The 21591-nt window shown below is 55.9% G+C and overlaps 2 protein-coding genes across 3 annotated transcripts in view; one reads left to right on the top strand and one right to left on the bottom strand.

Annotated features, from left to right (window-relative positions):
- ACTN3 (actinin alpha 3) overlaps positions 1-14452 on the top strand; it is a 14882-nt gene extending 430 nt beyond the window's left edge. Inside the window, exons 3-20 of one of the 2 annotated variants that reach the window (XM_060175974.1) lie at positions 2190-2276; positions 2369-2456; positions 2893-2971; positions 3374-3455; positions 4261-4346; positions 4612-4704; positions 5148-5378; positions 5498-5645; positions 7300-7450; positions 8003-8111; positions 8197-8337; positions 8551-8733; positions 10430-10564; positions 10643-10822; positions 13310-13456; positions 13564-13629; positions 13953-14111; positions 14184-14452. In XM_060175974.1, coding sequence (XP_060031957.1) covers positions 2190-2276; positions 2369-2456; positions 2893-2971; positions 3374-3455; positions 4261-4346; positions 4612-4704; positions 5148-5378; positions 5498-5645; positions 7300-7450; positions 8003-8111; positions 8197-8337; positions 8551-8733; positions 10430-10564; positions 10643-10822; positions 13310-13456; positions 13564-13629; positions 13953-14111; positions 14184-14342 — 2324 coding nt within the window. In that variant the 3' untranslated portion in view covers positions 14343-14452. Of the gene's footprint in view, positions 1-2189; positions 2277-2368; positions 2457-2892; positions 2972-3373; positions 3456-4260; positions 4347-4611; positions 4705-5147; positions 5379-5497; positions 5646-7299; positions 7451-8002; positions 8112-8196; positions 8338-8550; positions 8734-10429; positions 10565-10642; positions 10823-13309; positions 13457-13563; positions 13630-13952 lie in introns of both variants that reach the window. The other variant, XM_060175975.1, reaches the window with a different exon arrangement.
- Positions 14453-15077: 625 nt separating this feature from the next.
- Positions 15078-20820, bottom strand: CTSF (cathepsin F). Its single transcript, XM_007518772.3, has 14 exons — positions 20565-20820; positions 20372-20470; positions 20046-20130; positions 19888-19949; positions 19651-19726; positions 18986-19099; positions 18735-18880; positions 18553-18649; positions 18390-18470; positions 16455-16574; positions 16297-16361; positions 16079-16169; positions 15690-15748; positions 15078-15606 (listed from the first exon to the last, which is right to left on the bottom strand). Exons 1-14 carry the CDS (start codon positions 20739-20741, stop codon positions 15532-15534), a joined length of 1347 nt encoding a protein of 448 aa, XP_007518834.1. The 5' UTR covers positions 20742-20820; the 3' UTR covers positions 15078-15531.
- Positions 20821-21591: the final 771 nt, after the last annotated feature.

Genomic DNA, 21591 nt, shown 5'->3' with positions numbered 1-21591 from the left:
CAGATGCAGTGGTTACAGCACCGGACTCTCGGCCACAAGGTCCTGGGGAGTAGCTTCCCTGGCATCACATGTGCTGGAGTGATGCTCTGCTTCTCTCTCTCTCATAAGGAAATCTCCCTCTCTTTACTTTTAAATAAATATTTAACCTTAAAAATCAAGAGTGGCCACAGGCCCTGGCACCTAGAAGGTATCAAGATTGCTTTTTGTTTTGTTTTTGCCTCCAGAGTTATTGCTGGTGAGATGCTGCCTGCATGATTACACCATTCCTGGCGGCCATGTTTTAATATTTATTCATTCCCTTTTGTTGCCCTTGTTGTTTCATTGTTGTAGTAATTATTGTTGTTGTTATTGATGTCGTCATTGTTGGATAGGACAGAGAGAAATGGAGAGAGGAGGGGAAGACAGAGAGGGGGAGAGAAAGACAGACACTTGCAGACCTGCTTCACCGCTTATGAAGTGACTCCCCTGCAGGTGGGGAACCAGGATCCCTACGCTGGTCCTTGCGTTTTGCGCCACCTGCGTTTAACTCACTGCACTACCGCCCAACTCCCATGGAGGCTATTTTTTAAAATATAGGATGACACAGAGAGAGAGAGAGAGAGGAGAAATGTGAGCACTGCTCCACTGCTCATGAAGCCTCCCCCTGCAGGTGGGCACCCGGGGTCTGAACCTGGGTGCTTGTGCATGGTGATGTAATGCGAGCGCTCTACCAGGTGCACCACTGCCTGGCCCTGCTGTTGAGATTTTATTTATTTATTTATTTCTAAATATTTATTTATTTATTGGATAGACACAGTCAGAAATTGAGAGGGAAGGGGGTGATAGACAAGGAGAGAGACAGAGAGACACCTTCAGCCCTGCTTTACCGCTCATGAAGCTTTGCCCCTGCAGGTGGGGACCGGAGACTCAAACCTGGGTCCTTGCACACTGTAACATGTACACTCAACCAGGTGTGCCACCACCCAGCCCCTATTTATTTACTTTTACCAGAGAACTGATCAGCTCTGGCTTATGATGATGGGGGGGATTAAATTTGGGACTTTGAAGTCTCAGGCACGACAATCTATTTGCATAACCATTATGCTATCTACCCCCTCAATTTTTTTTTAAATAGGGTGTCAAGGATTGAACCTGGGACTTCACACTTGCAAAAATAAGCTACCCACTGAGCCACTTCCCTGACTTCCTTTTAGCTTATCTGTTTTTAAGAGAAACTGAGGCACCTGTCCACATCCTTGGAGATCCATTTATCTTTACGTCCTTATTTTTCCTGCATGGTGCCAGGAGTGGACCCCCAAAAACCTCATGTATCTAAGGCAGATTATCTTTTTTTTTTTTTTTTGAGTCATCACCTGGCTTCAGTCACTGTTTTGTTGTTGTTTGGTTTTTATTTTTATGAGAGAGAGAGACAGACCTGAGTCACTCACCTCTGGCATATGGCCCTGGGACCTCAGCATATGAGTCCTATTCTCTAACACTGAGAAACTCCCCAGCCCCTTGGTTGAACATGTTAAGCAGTTGTGTAGACTGGGAGGTAGCTTAGCAGTGGAGCCCAGGACCTGCATGCCTGAGGTTCCGAGTTCAATGCCCCACACTGCATATGCCAGTGCTGAATGAGTGGTCTATCATTAGAAAATAAATACAGAAATAAATCTTTAGAAAAACAGTGTCTCATTCCAAAAGGCAAAAATATCTGTTTACAAGAGACACCAAAGCCATCATTTCCACAGATGTGGTGCCAGGAATGGAACCTAGGGTCCCAGACATGCAAGTCCTGTGCTCTCCCCACTGAGCCACCTCCCCAGTGCCCATGAATCTTTTTCTTCTTCCCCTTCCCCTCCTTCCCCTTCCCCTCCCCCTCCCCCTCCCCCTCCTTCTCCTTCTCCTTCTCCTTCTCCCTGTCCTTCTTCTTTTTAATATTTAATTCATTTTAGAGAGAAAGGGAAACTAGAGCACTGCTCATCTCTAGCTGAGGGTGGTTCTGGGGATTGAACCTGGGACCTTAGAGTCTCAGGCATGAGAGTCTTTTGCAGAATCATTATGCTGTGACCCCAGCCCTCCTGAACACTTTTAAGTAGCAAAAGGTGCTTACTAAGCACCCTTTGGGTACCAGCCCTGGACAGTGAACTAAGGTCAGGTAGTGGAGGCCTGGGGGGTCCCAACCTTGGCTCCTGTCCCCCATCCCACAGAGATTGTGGATGGCAACCTCAAGATGACCCTGGGTATGATCTGGACCATCATCCTCCGCTTTGCCATCCAGGACATCTCTGTGGAGGGTGAGTGATGGAAAAGCAGGTGGGGGCCAGTCAGAGCTGTCCCCAACCCCTTCCCCAGCTGATGCTTCCCTCTACCCACCCCCCACCACCAGAAACCTCGGCCAAGGAGGGTCTGCTGCTCTGGTGCCAGAGGAAGACGGCGCCCTACCGAAACGTCAATGTGCAGAACTTCCATACTAGGTGCGTCAGGTGCTCGGCCCAGAGCTCTGCTGATCACTGGGGTGCAGAGCCTGACCCCCAGACACGAGTGGAGGGGGGCTCACAGCCAGGCTGCTTAGTCCGTGTTGAACTAAATCCAAATTAGGAAGACTTCCTGGAGGAGGAAGCCTTGGAGACATGGCTAGAAGGGCATTCCAGGCAGAGGAAACTTTGCAAGCAAAGACCTGGAGACCAGAAGCATATTTAGAGATTGGCGTGGGGGAGCAGGCAGGGTGGGCTCCAGGAGAGGGACGGTTCCATCCTGAATGCTCTCCAAAAGGCCAAGCTCTGGAGCATGGACTTGCTTTCCTTAGTGCATGAGGCAGCTCCCCCCTCCGTGGGGTGCTCCTGGGAGGAGGGCAGGGCAGGACTTCCTAACCTGGACCCTATCCTGGACCCGCCCTGCCTCCCTGTGCAGCTGGAAGGACGGCCTGGCCCTCTGTGCTCTCATCCACCGCCACCGCCCTGACCTCATCGACTACGCCAGACTGCACAAGGTGGGTCCCCTCTGCCAACATTCCCCTCTCAAATCTCTGCCCTCGGGAGTCGGGCGGTATAGCAGCGGGTTAAGCACACATGGTGCAAAGCACAAGGACCAGCGTAAGGATCCCAGTTCGAGCCCCCGGCTCCCCACCTGCAGGGGAGTCGCTTCCCAGGCGGTGAAGCAGGTCTGCAGGTGTCTCTCTCCCCCTTTCTGTCTTCCTCTCCTCTCTCCATTTCTCTCTGTCCTTTCCAACAACAATGACATCAATAACAACAACAACTAAAACAATAAAAATACAACAAGGGCCAAAAAAAGGGAATAAATAAATTTTAAAAAGAAGTGAAAGTTAAAAAAAAAATCTCTGCCCTCGACTGACCTTTCAACTCTCAACCCCCCACCACACACAACCCTCTAGAATGATCCCATTGGCAATCTGAACACAGCCTTCGAAGTGGCGGAGAAGTACTTGGACATCCCGAAGATGCTGGATGCAGAAGGTGAAAGGGAGCCCAGCCCTGGCCAGGACGTCCTGTCCTCTGCGCCTTAGAGCCCCGACTCCTCCCTCCTTCTGGAATATTCTGCCCCTCACCTGCCCCCTGGTCCGCTCGTTCCTGGCACAGAGCCCCTATGCACAGCCAGCTTCTGCCCTGGCCTGGTCTGGGTCCCCTCTCTGTCCCCTCAGACCAGCTGGGGGCCCCCCAGGACTGGGAGCTTTGGAGGCGGGTGCTCCATCCACCCCTGGTGCCCATGTAGGGCTCTTGTCAACTGCAGGGGCAAGCATTCCCCCAGGCGCCCAGTGTGTGCGGTGCCCTAGGCACACGGGCACTAGGCACACGGGCCCTGCTGGCTGAGAAGTTGCTCCAGCTCCCGGGAAGTTCACAGTCGTGGGAAAAGATGGACAGATGGTTGGTAGGAGCTGTGGGATGGTTAGAAACCACAAGTGGTGGGCGGGGGAGATAGGATCACGATTCTGCAGAGAGACTCATGCCTGAGGTCCCGAAGTCCCAGGTTCAATCCCCACCAATGCCATAAGCCAGAGCTGGTAAGTGTTCTGGTAAAAATAAAAAATAAAAAAATAATAATAATAATAAAATGAAAAGAAAAGGAAAAAAAGAAAAATAAAGAAAGAAAAGAAAAAAGAAAGAAAGAAATGGAAGAAAAGAAAGCGCCAGCAGCATGGGCTGCTTCCCCAGTCCCCAGAGAGGGGCGCCCCCCATCCATGGGGCACTTTGTCGGGTTGGGCACCAAGCGGTCCCCACGCCTGGCTCTGACCTGTTTAAACATCTCACTGCTACCCCTCAGACATTATCAACACCCCCAAGCCCGATGAGAAGGCAGTGATGACCTACGTCTCCTGCTTCTACCACGCCTTTGCTGGGGCCGAGCAGGTAAGGGGCCTGGCCAGCTGTTGCTCTTCGGCCCAGGGGCTCATCTTGGCGTGCCACCCCTCAGCCCTGCCCCTCCCCTCCACACACACACACACACACACACACACACACACACACACACACGGAAGCATCAGGACCTGAGGCCTCGGGCACCCTGGACAACTCGCTCCCCTTTCTCCTTTGCACTGAGGGAGGTTGGGTTGGGGTGTCTACAGCTGCTACTTGTCACTGAGTTCTGTCACCCTCACCGCACCCCCACTCCCAGGCAGAGACGGCCGCCAATAGGATCTGCAAAGTGCTGGCTGTGAACCAGGAGAATGAAAAGCTGATGGAGGAGAATGAGAAGCTGGCCAGTGAGGTGAGGCTGGGGCTGGGGCCCTGCCCCAGTGTGGCTCCCCCTGGGTGCTCTCAACCCAGCCCGCCTGGCTGACCCTGTGGCCTGGGCCTGCAAAACGTCCCTCTCCAGAGCAGCCTTGAACTCTGCCCGGTGTCCCTACCACCATCCTCACCCATCTCCTGCATCTTTCTGCTTACCCACACTCCCTGGGCTCATTCACTGATTCACACACCACTCGTTCATTCCCTCACCCGTTTACCTACTCACAGTTCAACAGTCACATGGCCCTTCGCTCTGTGCCAACCTGCGCTGGGCCCCAAACTCAGAAACCAGCCATCTGACTCCTTCCCTGACCGCTGGGGGACCCCCCGCCCCAGTTCTGGCCTAGGCCTCAGGCCTGGCTGTGGGTGGAGATGGGTGGGGCAGGCGGCCAAGTGGGCTCAGAGCGCTCTGACCGGCCGCAGCTGCTGGAGTGGATCCGCCGTACCATCCCGTGGCTGGAGAACCGCGTGGGCGAGCCCAGCATGAGCGCCATGCAGCGCAAGCTCGAGGACTTCCGGGACTACCGGCGTCTGCACAAGCCGCCCCGGGTGCAGGAGAAGTGCCAGCTGGAGATCAACTTCAACACGCTGCAGACCAAGCTGCGGCTGAGCCACCGGCCCGCCTTCATGCCCTCCGAGGGCAAGCTGGTCTCGGTGAGCCAGGCTGGGGCGGGGGCATCTCTCTGCCCACGTCTGCCGGACGCCGTGGGCTCCGTGTCCTCACCAGTACTAGGAGTGAGCCCGTGGTGAAGGACACCTCTGCCTGCCCACAGGACATCACCAACGCGTGGCAGGGGCTGGAGCAAGTGGAGAAGGGCTACGAGGAGTGGCTGCTCTCTGAGATCCGGCGTCTGCAGAGGCTCCAGCACCTGGCCGAGAAGTTCCAGCAGAAGGCCTCCCTGCACGAAGCCTGGACCCAGGGTAGGCCCACCGGGTGGGGCTCAACTCTGTCCCTGGGCGGGGACTGCTCGAGTAGGGGGTTAGGACCCTGGAAGAATGCACAGGCCAGGGGCAGGCGCTCTGTGGTCGGCAGGCCTGTGTCAGCACCACCCCACGCGCCCCATGCAAGGAGTCACTGCCCCTCTCTGGAGCTTTGCTTTGTTCTTTCTTGTTTAACCAGAGCAACTCTCAGCTCTGGCTGTTGGTGGTGCCCAGGCTCAAACCTGGAACTCTTGCATGCAAGTCCTGCGTTCTGCTGCTCCACTATCTCCCTGGCATTCTTTCTCTTTTTAAATGTGGGACCAAGAGCCTGAGGTGATAGCCTAAGGGTGACACAATAGACTTTCATACCTAAAGCTCTAAGAGTCCAGATTCAATCCCCAGCATCACCCTATACCAGAACTGAGCAGTTTTCTGCTCAAAATAAATAAATTTGGTGTCAGAGGTCAAACCCAGGGCTGCCCACATGTACAACACAGCTAAGCCACCTCCCCCACCCAAGTGTGAGCTGATGTTTTGAGAGACACCAAAGCACTGCTCCACCATCCATGCGGTTATACTCATTTTTGTTCTTAGCCTGGGGCTTGATCCCAGGGACCCATGCATGGAAGGCAGGTGCTCTACAGCTGAAGCCATGGTCCACAATTTCTTTACCTATAAACCCCTTATTCCCTCTGGCTCTCACCCCTGTGCCTCAGCTCTGACTGGTCACCTGGTGTGTTATCTGGATATGTAGCAGGTGTTTAAAGGTGAGTCCCCAGCTGGCCATCACTGATCTTATGCTCAAAGTAATGTATTGGTGCCAGGGTGGTGTGTGAGTCAAACACACCCCTCTATAAAAGCCACTCTGTGACAATCTAGGAAGTGGCACAATGGTTTGCAGGCATGAATCTCCAAATTCGATCAGTACTGCTTTGGCCTCTCTATTCCTAGTTTATGGAATAAACAACCCCAGTTCGAGTCCTGGCTCCCCACCTGCAGCGGAGTCACTTCACAGGCGGTGAAGCAGGTCTGCAGGTGTCTGTCTTTCTCTCCCTCCTTTCTGTCTTCCCCTCCTCTCCCCATTTCTCTCTGTCCTATCCAACAACAACAATAATAACACCAATGATAAACAAGGGCAAGAAAAGGGGGGGGGCAATGGCCTCCAGGAGCAGTGGATTCATACTGCAGGCACCGAGCCCCAGCGATAACCCTGGAGGCACACACAAAAAAAGTGGAGGCGAGCCACTGAGAGCTAGTTTCCCAGGGAGGCGGTGGTGCATCTGGTTGAGCACACATGTTACATACAACATGAGAGGATCCAGGTTGAAGCTGCGGGAACCCACCTGCAGAGGGGAAGCCTCACAAGTGATGCAGCAGGGCTGCAGGTGTCTCTCCGTCTCTCTCCTCCTCTCTCCCCCTTCCTCCCAATTTCTCCGTTTCTCTCTCCCGTAAATAACTAAATAAACAAACACAGCTAGCTCTCCATCAGATAATACCAAAACTGTTCCGAAAGCCACAGTGTGGTCATTTCCAGCCATGACAGCCATCAGAGCAAACCCCCAAGGTCCGGCTGGGCAGGTGTGAGTGATCAAAGAGATAACCTCTCTGGTGACGTCTCCACTGGATGACCCAAGCCGGGCCCCTCTCGGAGCAGGGAAGGAGGACATGCTGAACCAGCGTGACTACGAGTCGGCCTCGCTGCACGAGGTGCGCGCCTTGCTGCGGCGCCACGATGCCTTCGAGAGCGACCTGGCTGCCCACCAGGACCGCGTGGAGCACATCGCCGCGCTGGCCCAGGAGCTCAAGTAGGCGTGGTCGCCCGTGACGTCACCTCGGCCCCGCCCCTTGCTCCCAGGTTCCAATGCATGGCCACTTGCCCTGCCCTCCTCACGTTCCCTGCGCCTCTGTTCCCTCCGTGGTCTGCGGATACCCAAATTCTCCCCATCAGCCTTGGCTTCGTCACCTCCTGTTAGCTGCGCTCGAGAGGAAAGGGGAGGTAGAGAGTAAGAGCTTCCCCCTGGAGGTGGAGACTGGGGGCCAGAACCCTGGTCTTTGTGCTCTGTAACATGCACGCTCAGCTGGGTGCACGGGCCTCCCTGTTAGCCCATCTCTCCGTGCATAACCACGTCCCCCAGCCCCCAGCCCCCGCTCCTGCGTCCCAGCTCTGAGTGGGACTGGAGTACATGTCCAGGATGGCGCTGGAGCCCCCACTTTGCCAGGCGAGCTTTGCTTCACTCCTGCCTGCGCTGGCTTCCTAGAGGCCTGCACCCCCAACCCTGCTGTGGGGGTCTGGATCCCGGGAGAGCAGCCAAGAGGGAATGTGGACGCTAAGTGGGCTCCCTCTGCCCCGCCCCCAGTGAGCTGGACTACCACGAGGCAGCCTCAGTGAACAGCCGCTGCCAGGCCATCTGCGACCAGTGGGACAACCTGGGCACACTGACCCAGAAGAGACGTGACGCGCTGGAGGTGGCGTGGGGCCTTGGGCCATGGGTGGGTGAAGGGACCTGCTGGCAGACTGCTGACTTCCATGCCCACCCCTCCTGGCCCCCAGCGCATGGAGAAGCTTCTGGAGACCATCGACCAGCTGCAGCTGGAGTTTGCACGGAGGGCCGCACCCTTCAACAACTGGCTGGACGGTGCCGTGGAGGACCTGCAGGACGTGTGGCTGGTGCACTCGGTGCAGGAGACCCAGGTGGACGGAGCCCTGAACACTCTGGGCTCCCAGGACTTGGGGACAGGACAGGAGGAAGTCCCCAGCTCCCCAACGCTGGCCTGGGAGACAAGCAGACCCCTGTCCTCCAGCCTGCCTGGCCCTGCCCTGCCCTGCTTCCTTCCATGATCCCTTCTGTTGCTGGAAGGGAAGAGGGAAGGGCGCTGGCTAATGCTTCCTGCCTGTCACCCCCAGAGCCTGCTGACAGCGCATGAGCAATTCAAGGCCACGCTGCCCGAGGCTGACCGAGAGCGAGGTGCCATCCTGGGCATCCAGGGAGAGATCCAGAAGATCTGCCAAACGTATGGGCTGCGGACTAGCACCACCAACCCCTACATCATTCTCAGCCCACAGGACATCAATGCCAAGTGGGACCTAGTGAGTGTCACAGGTCACCTCTCCTGGTCATTGGCTCCTGTGCGTTCTCAGCACCAAAACCTCAGTCCAGCTCTGGGACTCCACAGCCTTGGGGGGGGGGGGCTCCTGCCCAGCTGGGCTTCACCTGTGAAGTGGCTGTGCTAGCAGCCTTTCTCTGCCAGACTGCATGTGAGAGAGAAGTCTAATCTCTCTGTGTGCATCTTTATATCATTTTAAAAAATATTTCTAAATTGGGGGAGTCGGGTTGTAGCGCAGCGGGTTAAGCACAGGTCGCACAAAGCACAAGGACCCGCATAAGGATCCTGGTTCCAGCTCTGGCTCCCCACCTGCAGGGGAGTCGCTTTACAAGTGATGAAGCAGGTCTGCAGGTGTCTGTCTTTCTCCCCCCCCCCCGTCTTCCCCCTCCTCTCTCCATTTCTCTCTGTCCTATCCAACAACAATGACAACAATAATAACTACAACAATAAAACAACAAGGGCAACAAAAGGAAATAAATAAATATTAACTTTTTTCTAAATTGGGAGCTGGATGGTAGCACAATGGGTTAAGCGCACATGTGCTATGTGCAAGGACCAGCGCAAGGGTCCCGGTTCGAACCCCCGGCTTCCCACCTGCAGGGGGGTTGCTTCACAGGTGGTAAAGCATGTCTGCAGGTGTCTATCTTTCTCTCCCCCCTGTCTTCCCCTCCTCTCTCAGTTTCTCTCTGTCCTATCCAACAACAATAAAATGGAAAAAATGGCCTCCCGGAGCAGTGGATTAGTAGTGCAGGCACTGAGCCCCAGTGATAACCCTAGAGGCAAAAAATAATAATAAATTGTATTTATTTATTTATGATAGAGAAAAATTGAGAGAGAAGGAGGGATGATGTAGAGAAAGAGACACCTAACCCTAACCCCACTGCTTGTAAAGCTTCCCTCCCTGGGTCCTTGTTTACTGTAATTTGTGCACTCAACCAGGTGTGCCACTACCCAGTTCCCAAGCACATTTTTATTATCTTTTTATCTTTATTTATTTCTTGGATAGTGACAGCCAGAAATTGAGTGGGAAGGGGGTGTAGGAAAGGAGAGACAGACACCTGCAGCCCTGCTTCACCACTTGCAAAGCTTTCCCCTTGCAGGTAGGGACGGGGGCTTGAACCCGGGTCCTTGAACACTGTAACATGTACACTCAACCAGGTGTGCCACCCACCCGCCCCCACAAGCACCTTTATATAAATCAACTTGACTTATGACTGGGAGATGGCTAGGTAGGAAAAATGCAGAACTAGCAAGCTTGAGGTGTTGGGTTTGACCTCAGACACTGCCAACGCCAGAATGATGCTCCTATTCTCTTGCTCATTTGAAAAACAACAAACAAATAACCCTAAGTTATGTGGTCCAGGAGGTGGCAAAATAGAGTGTTGAATTCTAAAGCATGATGTCTTGAGCTTGATCCCTGGCATCAAATGTTCCAGAGTGATGCTCTGGTTCTCCCTCATAAATAAGTCATTATTGAATCATTAAAAAAAAAAAAAAAAAAAAACCTGCCATAAGTGATGCCATGACCTGTTTGACAGATGAGCAGAAAACCCAGGGGAGTGAGTGACATGCCAAGACCTTGCCCAACGGGCACAGATGAGCCGGCCTGGTAGTAAAGTCCACTTGCAGGACTGCAGCCCAGCTCCTGCGTCCCCTGAAGTGACCACCTTCCACCCCAGGTCCGAAAGCTGGTGCCCAGCCGTGACCAGACACTGCAGGAAGAGCTGGCCCGGCAGCAGATGAATGAGAGACTCCGAAGACAATTTGCAGCCCAGGCCAATGCCGTGGGGCCCTGGATCCAGGGGAAGGTGGAGGTAAGGTTCGGAGAGAGGGCAGACCCGCCAGACGTGGGGTGGGAGGGAGGGGCTCACTCAGCCTGGGTCCCCCTGCAGGAGGTGGGGCGCCTGGCGGGGGGACTGGCCGGCTCGCTGGAGGAGCAGATGGCAGGGCTCCGGCAGCAGGAGCAGAACATCATTAACTACAAGGGCAACATTGACCGGCTAGAGGGCGACCACCAGCTGCTGCAGGAGAGCCTGGTGTTTGATAACAAGCACACGGTCTACAGCATGGAGGTGGGTGGTAGTCCCCCAGCCAGAGACGGCGGTGCACTTGGGGGCTGGGGAGGCCTGGGGAAGCTGCCTCTGGACACAGCTTGTCTGCCAGCACACACCCTGAAGTGACTGTGGGGATCTGGAGACTGGATCAGGAGGGGGGTGACCTGTGATGCTGGTGGATCAGTGTTGGTTTTTTATTGTTTTTGTTTTTATTGTTGTAGCTATTATTGATGTCATTGTTGGATAGGACAGAGAGAAATGGAGAGAGGAGGGGAAGACAGAGAGAGGGAGAGAAAGACAGACACCTGCAGACCTGCTTCACTGTTTGTGAAATGACTCCCCAGCAGGTGGGGAGCTGGGGGCTCGAACCAGGATCCTTATGCGGGTTCTTGCGCTTTGTGCCACCCGCGCTTAACCCGCTGCGCTACCGCCCGACTCCCCAATGTTTGTTTTTTTAGTTTGCTTTGTTTTTGTTTTTTTACCAGAGCACTCAACTCTGGTTTATGGTGCTGCTGGGGACTGAACCTGGGACCTCAGTGCTTTAGGCATGAAAGTCTTTTTGCTGAACCATTATGCTGTCTCCCCAGCCTGGGATTAATGTTTAGTCTACAACTGCTCAGCTGGTAGAGCACAGGACTTGCATGTCTGAGACTCTGGCACTCCATGTGCCAGTGACGCTCTAGAAGTCCTTTTTTCTTTTTAAATTTTTTTTTTTTGAAAGAGAGAGAAAGACCAACCCAGAGCACTTGTCAGCTCTGGTTTATGGTGGTACAGGGGACTAAACCTAGGACTTTGGCGCCCCAGGCATGAGAGTCTGTTTACATAACCATTATGCTATCTCCCCCTCCTCTTTTTAAATTTTTAAAAATATTTATTTACTTATTTTCCCTTTTTGTTGCCCTTATTAGGTTTTTTTTTGTAGTTATTATTGTTGTCGTTGTTGCTGGATAGGACAGAGAGAAATGGAGAGAGGAGGGTAAGACAGAGAGGGGGGGAAAGAAAGACAGACACCTGCAGGCCTGCTTCACCGTCTGTGGGCTCGAACCGGGATCCTTACACCAAAGTCCTTGCACTTTGAGCCACAGGCACTTAACCCGCTGCGCTACCACTGAACTCCCTTTTTAAATTTTATATGTATTTATTTATTTATTTCCTTTTGTTGTCCTTGTTGTTTTATTGTTGTAGTTATTATTGTTGTTGTTATTGATATCGTCATTGTTGGATAGGACAGAGAGAAATGGAGAGAGGAGGAGAAGACAGAGAGGGGGAGAGAAAGATAGACACCTGCAGACCTGCTTTACCGCCTGTGAAGCGACTCCCGGCAGATGGGGAGCCGGGGGCTTGAACCAGGATCTTTATGCCGGTCCTTGTGCTTTGCGCCACCTGCGCTTAACCCGCTGCGCTACCGCCCAACTCCCGGAAGTTCTGTCTTTTATATGAAACCCTACCTTGTAGGAGATAACTCTTTAACTAATAATAATAGTGACTATTATTATTATTATTATTCAGGGGTGTCTGGGATAATGGTTCAACTGGTAGGGCACAGGACTTCCACGCCAGAGGCTCCAAGACTTGCTTCAGCCCCTGACACATGATTCCTGGTAGAGTGGTGCTCTGGTTTCTCTCTCTCATCTAAAACCCCGTCACATACAGAATCAATACATTTTTAAAAAGGGGGGGCTGACAGTAGTGCATCTGGTTAAGCATACACAGTTCAGTGCGCAAAGATCGGGGTTCAAGCCCTTGGCCCCAACCTACAGAGGAGAAGCTTCATGAATGGTGAAGCAGGGCTGCAGGTGTCTCTCTCCCTCTCTCTCCCTCCCCCTTCCCTCTCAATTTTTCTCAATCTCTATGCAATAATAAATAAATTATGAAAAAAATAAAAAAAAAAACAGGACTCGGGGACCCAGAGATGGTTTACCAGGTAGAACGTGCATGTTACCGTGTACTGGGTTTGAGTCCCTGGCCATCAAAGAAAGCCTGAGGAAGCAGTGCTGTGGTGTGTGTGTTTCTCTCTCTCCTTCCCTGTACTGTCACACACCCTCTCCCAGAAGTGAAGAGTCCCTCAGGAGTGGTGGAATCATGCAGGCATGAAGCCCCAGTGGTAACTCTGGCAGCGGGAGAACTCAGGTTTGGAGAGAGATTAGCTCACAGGGTAGGGTGCCCAGCTGTGCAACAAAATTAGTACAAGATTTAAAAGTTCTTGAGCTGGAGAGACAGCATAATGGTTCTGCAAGAAGACTTTCCTACCGAAAGCTGTGAGGTCCCAGGTTCAATTCCCCAGCACTGCCTCAAAGAGAGTTGAATGGTGTTCTGGTAAAAAATTAAATTAAAATAAATAATAATAATAAAATGATGATAAAAGATCTCACCAAACTTAAAGGCAGGAAATGTCTCTGAGGTCTGGGGAGGGCGGGGACGGCACAGAGGTCTGGCCCAGGGTCCCACAGCGGGCTGGGAGTGGAGCAAGCTTGCGCCCGCTGACATGGCCTGTCCCGGCTCCAGCACATCCGCGTGGGCTGGGAGCAGCTGCTCACCTCCATTGCCAGCACCATCAACGAGGTGGAGAACCAGGTACTGACCCGAGATGCCAAGGGCCTGAGCCAGGAGCAGCTCAACGAGTTCCGGGCGTCCTTCAATCACTTTGACCGGGTTAGGAGGGGCCCAGCCCCGGGCGGTGGGAGGTGGGGGGGGTGAGGTGAGCTCAAGCACGGGTGGAGTTTGGGGACCGGGTCTGATGCCCCCTACCCTTGCTACAGAAGCGGAACGGGGTGATGGAGCCGGATGACTTCCGGGCTTGTCTCATCTCAATGGGCTACGACCTGGTGAGTGTCCCACTGGATGGCTGCCGCATGCCTGACTTTCACACAGGGTCTCCTGGCTGGACACAAGTGCCAGGACAGGCTGTCGAGGCTCAGAGAGGCAAATGAGCTTGGTTCCACACACAGCCTGGGGTGCGACCCCAAGCCCAAGCTTACAGCCCTCTCACTGGGGAACAGCGCCCTAGAGAGAGGGTTCTCTGCGGCCCTAGCAACATGATTAGGCCTCACTCAGGGTGCTCAAGGCTGGGCAGCGTCCAGGAAGGCCCATTAGGAGCCCTCTTGACTTGAGTTCCCATGGGCATTGTGCCTGGCCTCTGTCACCTCAGGGGGAAGTGGAATTTGCCCGCATCATGACCATGGTGGATCCCAACGCCACTGGGGCCGTGACCTTCCAAGCCTTCATCGATTTCATGACCCGAGAGACAGCCGAGACGGACACGGCCGAGCAGGTCATGGCCTCCTTCAAGATCCTGGCGGGAGACAAGGTGAGTGCCAGGTGGGGGCCGGCGGGCTGGGGCAGGACGCAGGAGCCAAGGTTCTTCTCTTTTCCCTCCCAGAACTACATCACCCCTGAGGAGCTGCGGCGGGAGCTCCCGGCCGAGCAGGCCGAGTACTGCATCCGCCGCATGACACCCTACAAGGGCCCCGGGGCTCCCGTTGGAGCGCTGGACTACGTGGCCTTCTCCAGCACGCTCTACGGGGAGAGCGACCTCTGACCTCGGCCCTGGGGGTCCCTGCTCCAGAGCTGCTCGCTCGCTCCGCTCAGCCCGGGGAATCCCATCTAGCCCCCGTCCAGTGTTTCTGAATAAAGATTCACCTGCATGCCTCTAGGCTCCTTTTTGCTGCTCTTTTTCTTTTTGGTTTTATATGACGCTGAGGGCTTGAACTCAGGGCCTTGTGCACGAACTGATCCACTGAGCAGCCTCTCTGGCCCAGCTTTCTTTTTGCCACCAGGGTTGTCACTGGGGCTCGGTGCTGGCACTGTGAGTCCACTGCCCCCAGCAGACATTTTTTTTCTTTCTAAATTATTATTATTATTATTACAGAGAAGTTGAGAGAGGACAAGCACATATAGAGAGAAAGACACCTGCAGACCTGCTTCACTACTCATGAAGTAGACCCCCTTTGCGGTGGGGAGTGGGGACTCAAACCCCGGTCCTTGTACTTGGTAATATGTGCACTTAGCAACGTGTGCCAATGCCTGGACCCCTGGCCTAAGCTTCTACTCTTGGTTTTTTAAGAGAGAGAGAGAGACAACACAGCATTGTCCCACCATCCATGGAGGTCCCTTTGGTGTTGCCCATGGTGCTGCCGGGGTTTGAACCAAGGACCTCAAGTATGGTGGTGAGCCACCTCTTGGGTAGGACCAGCTGCTTGTCCTTGGTGCTGCAAAGGTGTCCCCCCCCCCCCCCCCCGTGCCATGGGAACTGAGCAGTCACACACACACTGGGCCCAGGACACCTCTTTATTGCTATTAGAAAAGGGATGTTACAGTAGTTTCTCTCCATGTAGCAGGGGATGCCATTCCCAAACCCCGGGGGACTCAGAAATTCCTACCACCAGACAGAGGAAAGCTGAGGCAGGGGGCCAGAGCCCACCAGGCCGAGCTGGGGGCTGGCGGCCAGGGTAGCTTCTCCCAACTGCTCCGGATCCCATGGCCCCACTTTGGCCACCATCACATCATCCTTCCACCCCCAGGTCCTCCTAGCGACCACAGTGCCACACCAGGGCTACTTCAGGGGTAGAGTGAGGGGAGGGGCAGTGCCCTAGTCTGGTGCTCTTGGCTCACCCAGAGTTTCCTGGTGCCCAGGCCTCCACCAGCAGGGCCTCCTGCTGCAGGGCCGGGACGTGCAGGTCCAGGCGGGGAGTGGCCGCTCTGCTCTGCACCAGGCATGCTGCTGCTGCTCAGTCCACCACCGCCGAGCTGGCCATGGTGTTCACGCCACAGGCCCCAGAACCCCGGTGCAAGTAGTAATAACCCTGGGGCCACGGGGGAGGCACAGGTGAGGGCACCGGGCTGGATGTGGGGCTGGGGACACTGGGGGCCAGGCCTGAAAACTCACCTGCTCACCCCAGTCTGCACCCCAGCTGTTCTTGATGGCCCAGAAGGGATGTCCGGAACCTGGTGGAGTGTGAGGAATCAGGGTCTGCTGGCTCCCTGCCTCTGCACCCTTACCGTGGGCCTACTGTGCAGCAAGGGCCGGGAAAAGAACAGAGCAGTGCGGGCCCCCCACCCCCTCCTGGAGTTGGGCTCGGGGGAGGAGGACACCCCACACCCCCTCCAGCAGGTGACTGAGAAACCTCCGGCACTTAAAATCCCACCTGGAAGGGATGGGAGGGTCTTGCCCCAGGCAGGGCTAAGGACAGGCTCTCCTGGGTACCCCCCACCCCCTCCCCAGAGGTTGAGATGCTGTGTCATCACCCCCCCCCAGACCCCCAAGGCAGAACTCACGGTTGCCGTAACCCACGAGCAGCACGGCGTGGTCGATGAGCCACGGGCTGCAGAGGGGCCGCAGCGGGTGGGCGATCCCATGGCGGTAGAACTGGGCGAGAGGGAAGGAGAAGGAACCAGGGGGGGGGGGGGGCGGGGGGTGACTCCAAGGTGAAGTGGAGAAGGGGTCAGCAGGATCGGGTGCAGGGGACAGGGGGCAGCCAGGGCTGGGGCCTTACCTGCATGCCAAAGGCGTTGATGGCCACGGAGATGGGGCCGTTTTTGGCCAGCCAGGCTGCCAGCTCTTGAGACAGGGAGGCTCAGGGTCAGGGTGGCCTCGCGCACCCCGCCCCCCCAACTCCCTGGCTGAACCCCGCCCCACGCGGCCCTCGCTCACTCTGCTCACTCCGACTCAGCTCTACCGAGTCGTTGATGTACACCTTGGCCTTCCCCTCCGAGAAGCTGCAGGTCTGCAGGTGGCCACGGTAGCTGTAGTCCTCCTCGGTCTCCAGCCCGCCTGGGAGGGACGGCAGGGGATTGGAGGGGCAGAGAAAAGGGGCCAGGCCGTGGGACACCTTGTTAAGCACATACATTACAGTGCGCAAGGCCCCTAATTCAAGCCCCTGGCCCCCACCCGCAGGGGAAAGCTCCGTGACTGAAGTAGGGCTGTCTCTCTCCCCCTCTTTTTTGGTTCTAAATATTTTTAAATATTTATTCCCTTTCGTTGCCCTTGTTGTTTTATTGTTGTAGTTGTTATTGATGCCGTCGTTGTTGGATAGGACAGAGAGAAATGGAGAGAGGAGGGGAAGACAGAGAGGGGAGAGAAAGACAGACACCTGCAGACCTGCTTCACCATCTGCGAAGCGACTCCCCTGCAGGTGGGGAGCCGGGGGCAGGAACCGGGATCCTTACGCCGGTCCTTGTGCTTTGCACCACGTGCACTTAACCTGCTGCATTACTGCCGGACTCCCTCTCCCTCTCTTTCTACCCCCTCCCCCTCAATTTGTCTCTATCCATATAGAGGGGGAGGAGGGAGAGAAAGGGAGAGGGGGTGGGAGGGAGATAACGGCCCCATTCACCGCACATGCCTGCACTTCACCCCAGGCATCAGCGCACAGATCCTCAGTGCCTCGGCCACCCCGGTCACGGCCCCCCTCTGAGCTAGCAGATGCTTTTAATAAGCTAGAGAACCAGAGCAGCACTCTGGCACATGCAGTGCTGGCGACAGGACTCAGAACCTCACGCTTGCAAGACTAATGCTCTAGTCGCTGAGCCACCTCTCCAGCCGTTACAGCCTCACTCTAGAGGTGACACAGGTGAGGGCAGGGTGGGGGCTGAACGGCAGAATACAAGTCCACTTTGAATGTGCAGGACTCTGAGTTTGAATCCTGGTGAGCCAGGAAAGGTCCAAGCACAATTCCATGGGTGTTGAAATAGTGCTTTGCCCTACCTTTCTTGCCCTTTCCATCTCACATAAAAAAAAAAATTAGGAAGTCCGGCGGTAGTGCAGTGGGTTAAGCGCATGTGGCGCAAAGCACAAGGACCAGCGTAAGGACCCCGGTTTGAGCCCCCGGCTCCCCACCTGCAGGGGAGTCACTTCACAAGCAGTGAAGCAGGTCTACAGGTGTCTATCTTTCTCTCCCCCTCTCTGTCTTCCCCTCCTCTCTCCATTTCTCTCTGTCTTACCCAACAACAACGGCAACAATAATAACTACAACAATAAAACAGCAAGGGCAACAAAAGGGAATAATTTTTTTTTTTTAATTAAAAAAGGGAGCTGGGGAGTAGCGCAGCGGGTTAAGTGCAGGTGGTACAAAGCGCGAGGACTGGCTGAAGAATCCCAGTTCGAGCCCCCGGCTCCCCACCTGCAAAGAGGTAGCCTCACAAGTGGTGAAGCAGGTCTGCAGGTGTCTTTCTCTCCCCCTCTCTGTCTTCCTCTCCTCTCTCCATTTCTCTCCGTCCTATCCAACAACGACGACATCAACAATAAAGAAAACGGGCAACGAAAGGGAATAAATAAATATTTAAAAAAACAAAAATAAAAAAGTAGTTGGGGGGAGACAGGGAGTTGGGTCAGAGAGGTGACTCAGCGGCACTGCGAATGCCGGACCCTGTGCAGCATCCAGCTCACGGCCTTTCAGAAAGGCAGCTCCCAGAGCAGCAAAAAACCCACGGCCCGGCCCCTCCCCGCCGCTCTGCGCCAGGCTCCAGTTCACAGATGAGGCTGCTGAGCCTCTGGGAGCATCCAAGTCCACAACCAGGGCCGCTAAGAACACCCAGTCCTCGCCCCCCCCACCCCATTCCACTCGCGCCTGTGCCCCAAGCTGCATACCCAGAACTTTGATGGCCGAGTAGGCACTGGAGGGGAAGCCACCCATGCAGCCCTTGTCCAGCTTGTCACAGTCCAGGAGCTCTAGGAGACACACAGCTGGTTTCCCGGGAGCCCTGCAGTGGGCTGGGCTGACGACGGCAGGGGCTGAGGGCAGGCGACTCACCCTGCTCAGACAGGGAGAGCAGAGCCCCCTGTTTCAGGAACCACTGGCCCTCCACGTTGCCCGTGACTGAGAAGGCCCAGCAGGAGCCACACATGCCCTGCACGAGACAGCAGAGTGGAGGCTGGGGCCCCTTCCCGGCGCCAGCACAGGCTTCCCCCACCCTGAGCTTCTCGGGGTCCAACCTGGTCCTTGACATTGGTGACAGCACCCTTGTCCCTCCAGTCCCACTCGGGCGGGGCTGAGTTGCCCACGGACTTGGCTGGGCGCATCTTCGTGCTAGGTTCCTCTTTGAGGAGGGGGTTCAGGTAGATGGTACGGAACTCCTCCTCTGGGGACAAGGGGGCACGGGTTCCGAGCTGGCCCATCCAGGGGCCACAGGAGCAAGTCCCAGCTCTTCCTAGCCCCCCACCCGGGGCTCAGCCCCCACCCCTACCTGTGAGGTCACTGAACTTGGTGACCCCGTACTGAGCCGTGCCTCGATCCAGGGCCTGGATCTTCTGCGCACGCATTAAGTTTGTGGTGAAGACGGTCAAACGCCACTGGGCTTCTGGGGACCAACAGGAAGGAGAGGAGGGGCTGGGAACCCCCAGTGGGTCATAAAGAGAAGGTGCTGGGGGAGCAGGCAGAGAGGCTCCTCTTGGGGCAGGTGGGGGTGGTGGTTAGGGCTTGAAGCCAGAGTGATGAGCAGGACCAAAAATCTCCAAAGGGCGTCTCCAGATACTGAGCGGCCTCTGCCCAGAACAATCAGAGGGTTAAAGGGGCCTGTGGGAGCTGTCCGTCCTGGGAGACACACACTAATTTGGACATTTGGGGGTGGGGCGGCTATGAAAGAATGACCTGTTTTTTTCTTTTCTTTTTTTATTTTATTATATTTATTTATTTATTTATGAAAAACATAGGGGGGAGAGAGAAAGAGCCAGATATCACTCTGGTACATGTGCTGCTGGGGATTGAACTGAGGACCTCATGCTTGAGAGTCCGCTGCCTTACCCACTGCGCCACCTCTCAGACCACAGAATGACCTGTTTCTGGTGTGGTTCCCCTCCCAGACACCCCTGAGTCAAGGTCGAGGGAGAGCCTGACCTAGTGGGGCCTTACCCTCCTTTGTCTCATACGTCCGGTTATAGGTGATGACAAAGTCCTTGAAGGCAGAAGCCACCTTCTCAGAGAAGTCCTAGAACGGCAGAGGGGTCTTTACAAGGGGTCCTGATCAGCCTGACCAGGAAGCCTTGGGGTCAGGGCTCAGGGAAGAGAGGGGAGAAGAGGCTGTGGCCATCACCACAGACAAGATTGTGTGCGTGTGTGTGTGTGGGGGGGGGCATGGGAGAGACTCACTTGGGACAGGGACTCCTTGTTCAACAGTTGGAGGGCTGAACTGATGGTCTCATTCTTGTCATCTGGGTAAGGTGGGGATAGAGGGATAGAGCAAAGTCAAGGCCAGACGGCAGTGAACCGGGATCTGAGCTCCCTGGGCTTCCGAGCCCCCGCCCCACCTGGAAGCCTGGTGTCCACGGGATGACAGTCCCGCCTCAGCAGCATGTGTTTCCCCATCTCTTCCAGGACTTCGAAGCTGCAGAGCTGAGGGGAGAAGAGGGAGCCTGGGTGGGGGCTTGGATGGGAGCAAGGCCCTGCCAGATGGCTCACAGCCATCCCCCCTACGACCGCCTCCCAGCCTTGGTCCTCCCCATGGAGCCTGAGCGGGGCCAGCCCTCCAGGCCTGGCATGTGACTGGGGGTGGAGGTGGCTTCCCCCTTCTCCCTTCACTTCCTCTGGATTTAACCCGTCACCCCAGCAGCCTCTGGACTGGAGGGCGACTCACCAGGGTCTTCTTGGACACCGGGAGCTGGCACACAGTGGGGTCGTTGCAAGGGGGCTCCTCCAGGGTGGCCTTCAGCGAGTACAGCGACCCCCGGCCGGCCTGGGCGGAGGGGCGGGTGAGGCGGGTGCATCTCCCCCACCCCGATCTCCCGGGGGTCGCCTCCCAGCCCCCAGCCTGGACCCGGCCTGCTCACCCGGCGGACCCGGCCGCGCACGGTCCGCAGCACCGCCCGTATCCCGGCTTCCCGGTTGAGCGTCTCCAGAGCGAAGCGGGCCGGGCCCCGCAGCTCGGTGGTCTCGGGCTCCCAGGACTCCGCGCCGGTGCCCGCGAGCAGCGCCAGCAGCGCCAGCAGCAGCAGCCAGGGCGCCATGGCGAGCGCGGAGCCGGCGCCGCAGACTGAGACTCGGGACCAACCGACCCAGCCGCGGGGCTCACGTCCCTGCGGGGAGGAGCTGCCAAAGGGAGGGCGGGGCGCGGCCGGGGCGGGCCAATGGGCGAGGCCTGGGGCTGCCGGTGGAGGGTGGGGCGGGGCCCTAGCGGGCCAATGGGCGAGGCTGCCAGTGAGGGGCGGGGCGGATCTGTCAGCAGGGGGCGGGGCGAGTCTGGGGCGGCCCAATGGGCACGGCCCGCGAGCGCCTGCGCGGTCTCCTGCTCTCCCAGCACGTGGGCTGGGCGCCTGAGCGGCCTTGATGTTGCCCTGCCTCCCGCAGACTGATCCTCGCGGGGCCAGGGGCGCTGAGTGGAAAGGACAAAGTACTCGGGTCGGAAAAGTAAAAATAGTAAACAATGCCGCCGCCGCCGCCGAGGGCGGCCGCCGCGGGGACGAGCGTGGTTTGTACACTGGAGACCCTGCACTGCCTCTGACCCCGCAACATTATACTGTCTTTCTCTCATGAACACTCAACAAATAAATAAAACTTTAAAAAAAAATTTAAGCGGGGACTCGGGCGGCAGCGCAGCGGGATAAGCGCACGTGGCGCACATTCTAACATGTGTGCTCAACCAGGTGCACCACAATGTAGGTGGATCGACCTTCTCGTGGTGCATCGCGTGAGTACCCATTCATTGGGGAAACGTTTTGACGATCCTTCCTAGCCGACTGAATCCACATGGATCCCAGTCACTTTCAAAGCCAGCAACAAGCAGCTCCTGACAGCTTTCAACCTGACGCTGTTGACTGGCTACGGAAGAAGGGCAAACGCTAGAAGAAGAAGAAGAGG

This window comes from Erinaceus europaeus, chromosome 17, assembly GCF_950295315.1.
Source record: "Erinaceus europaeus chromosome 17, mEriEur2.1, whole genome shotgun sequence".
NCBI classification, from domain to species: Eukaryota; Metazoa; Chordata; class Mammalia; order Eulipotyphla; family Erinaceidae; genus Erinaceus; species Erinaceus europaeus.
Note: the sequence above shows the minus strand (reverse complement) of the source record. Positions and strands in the feature narration are given on the sequence as shown.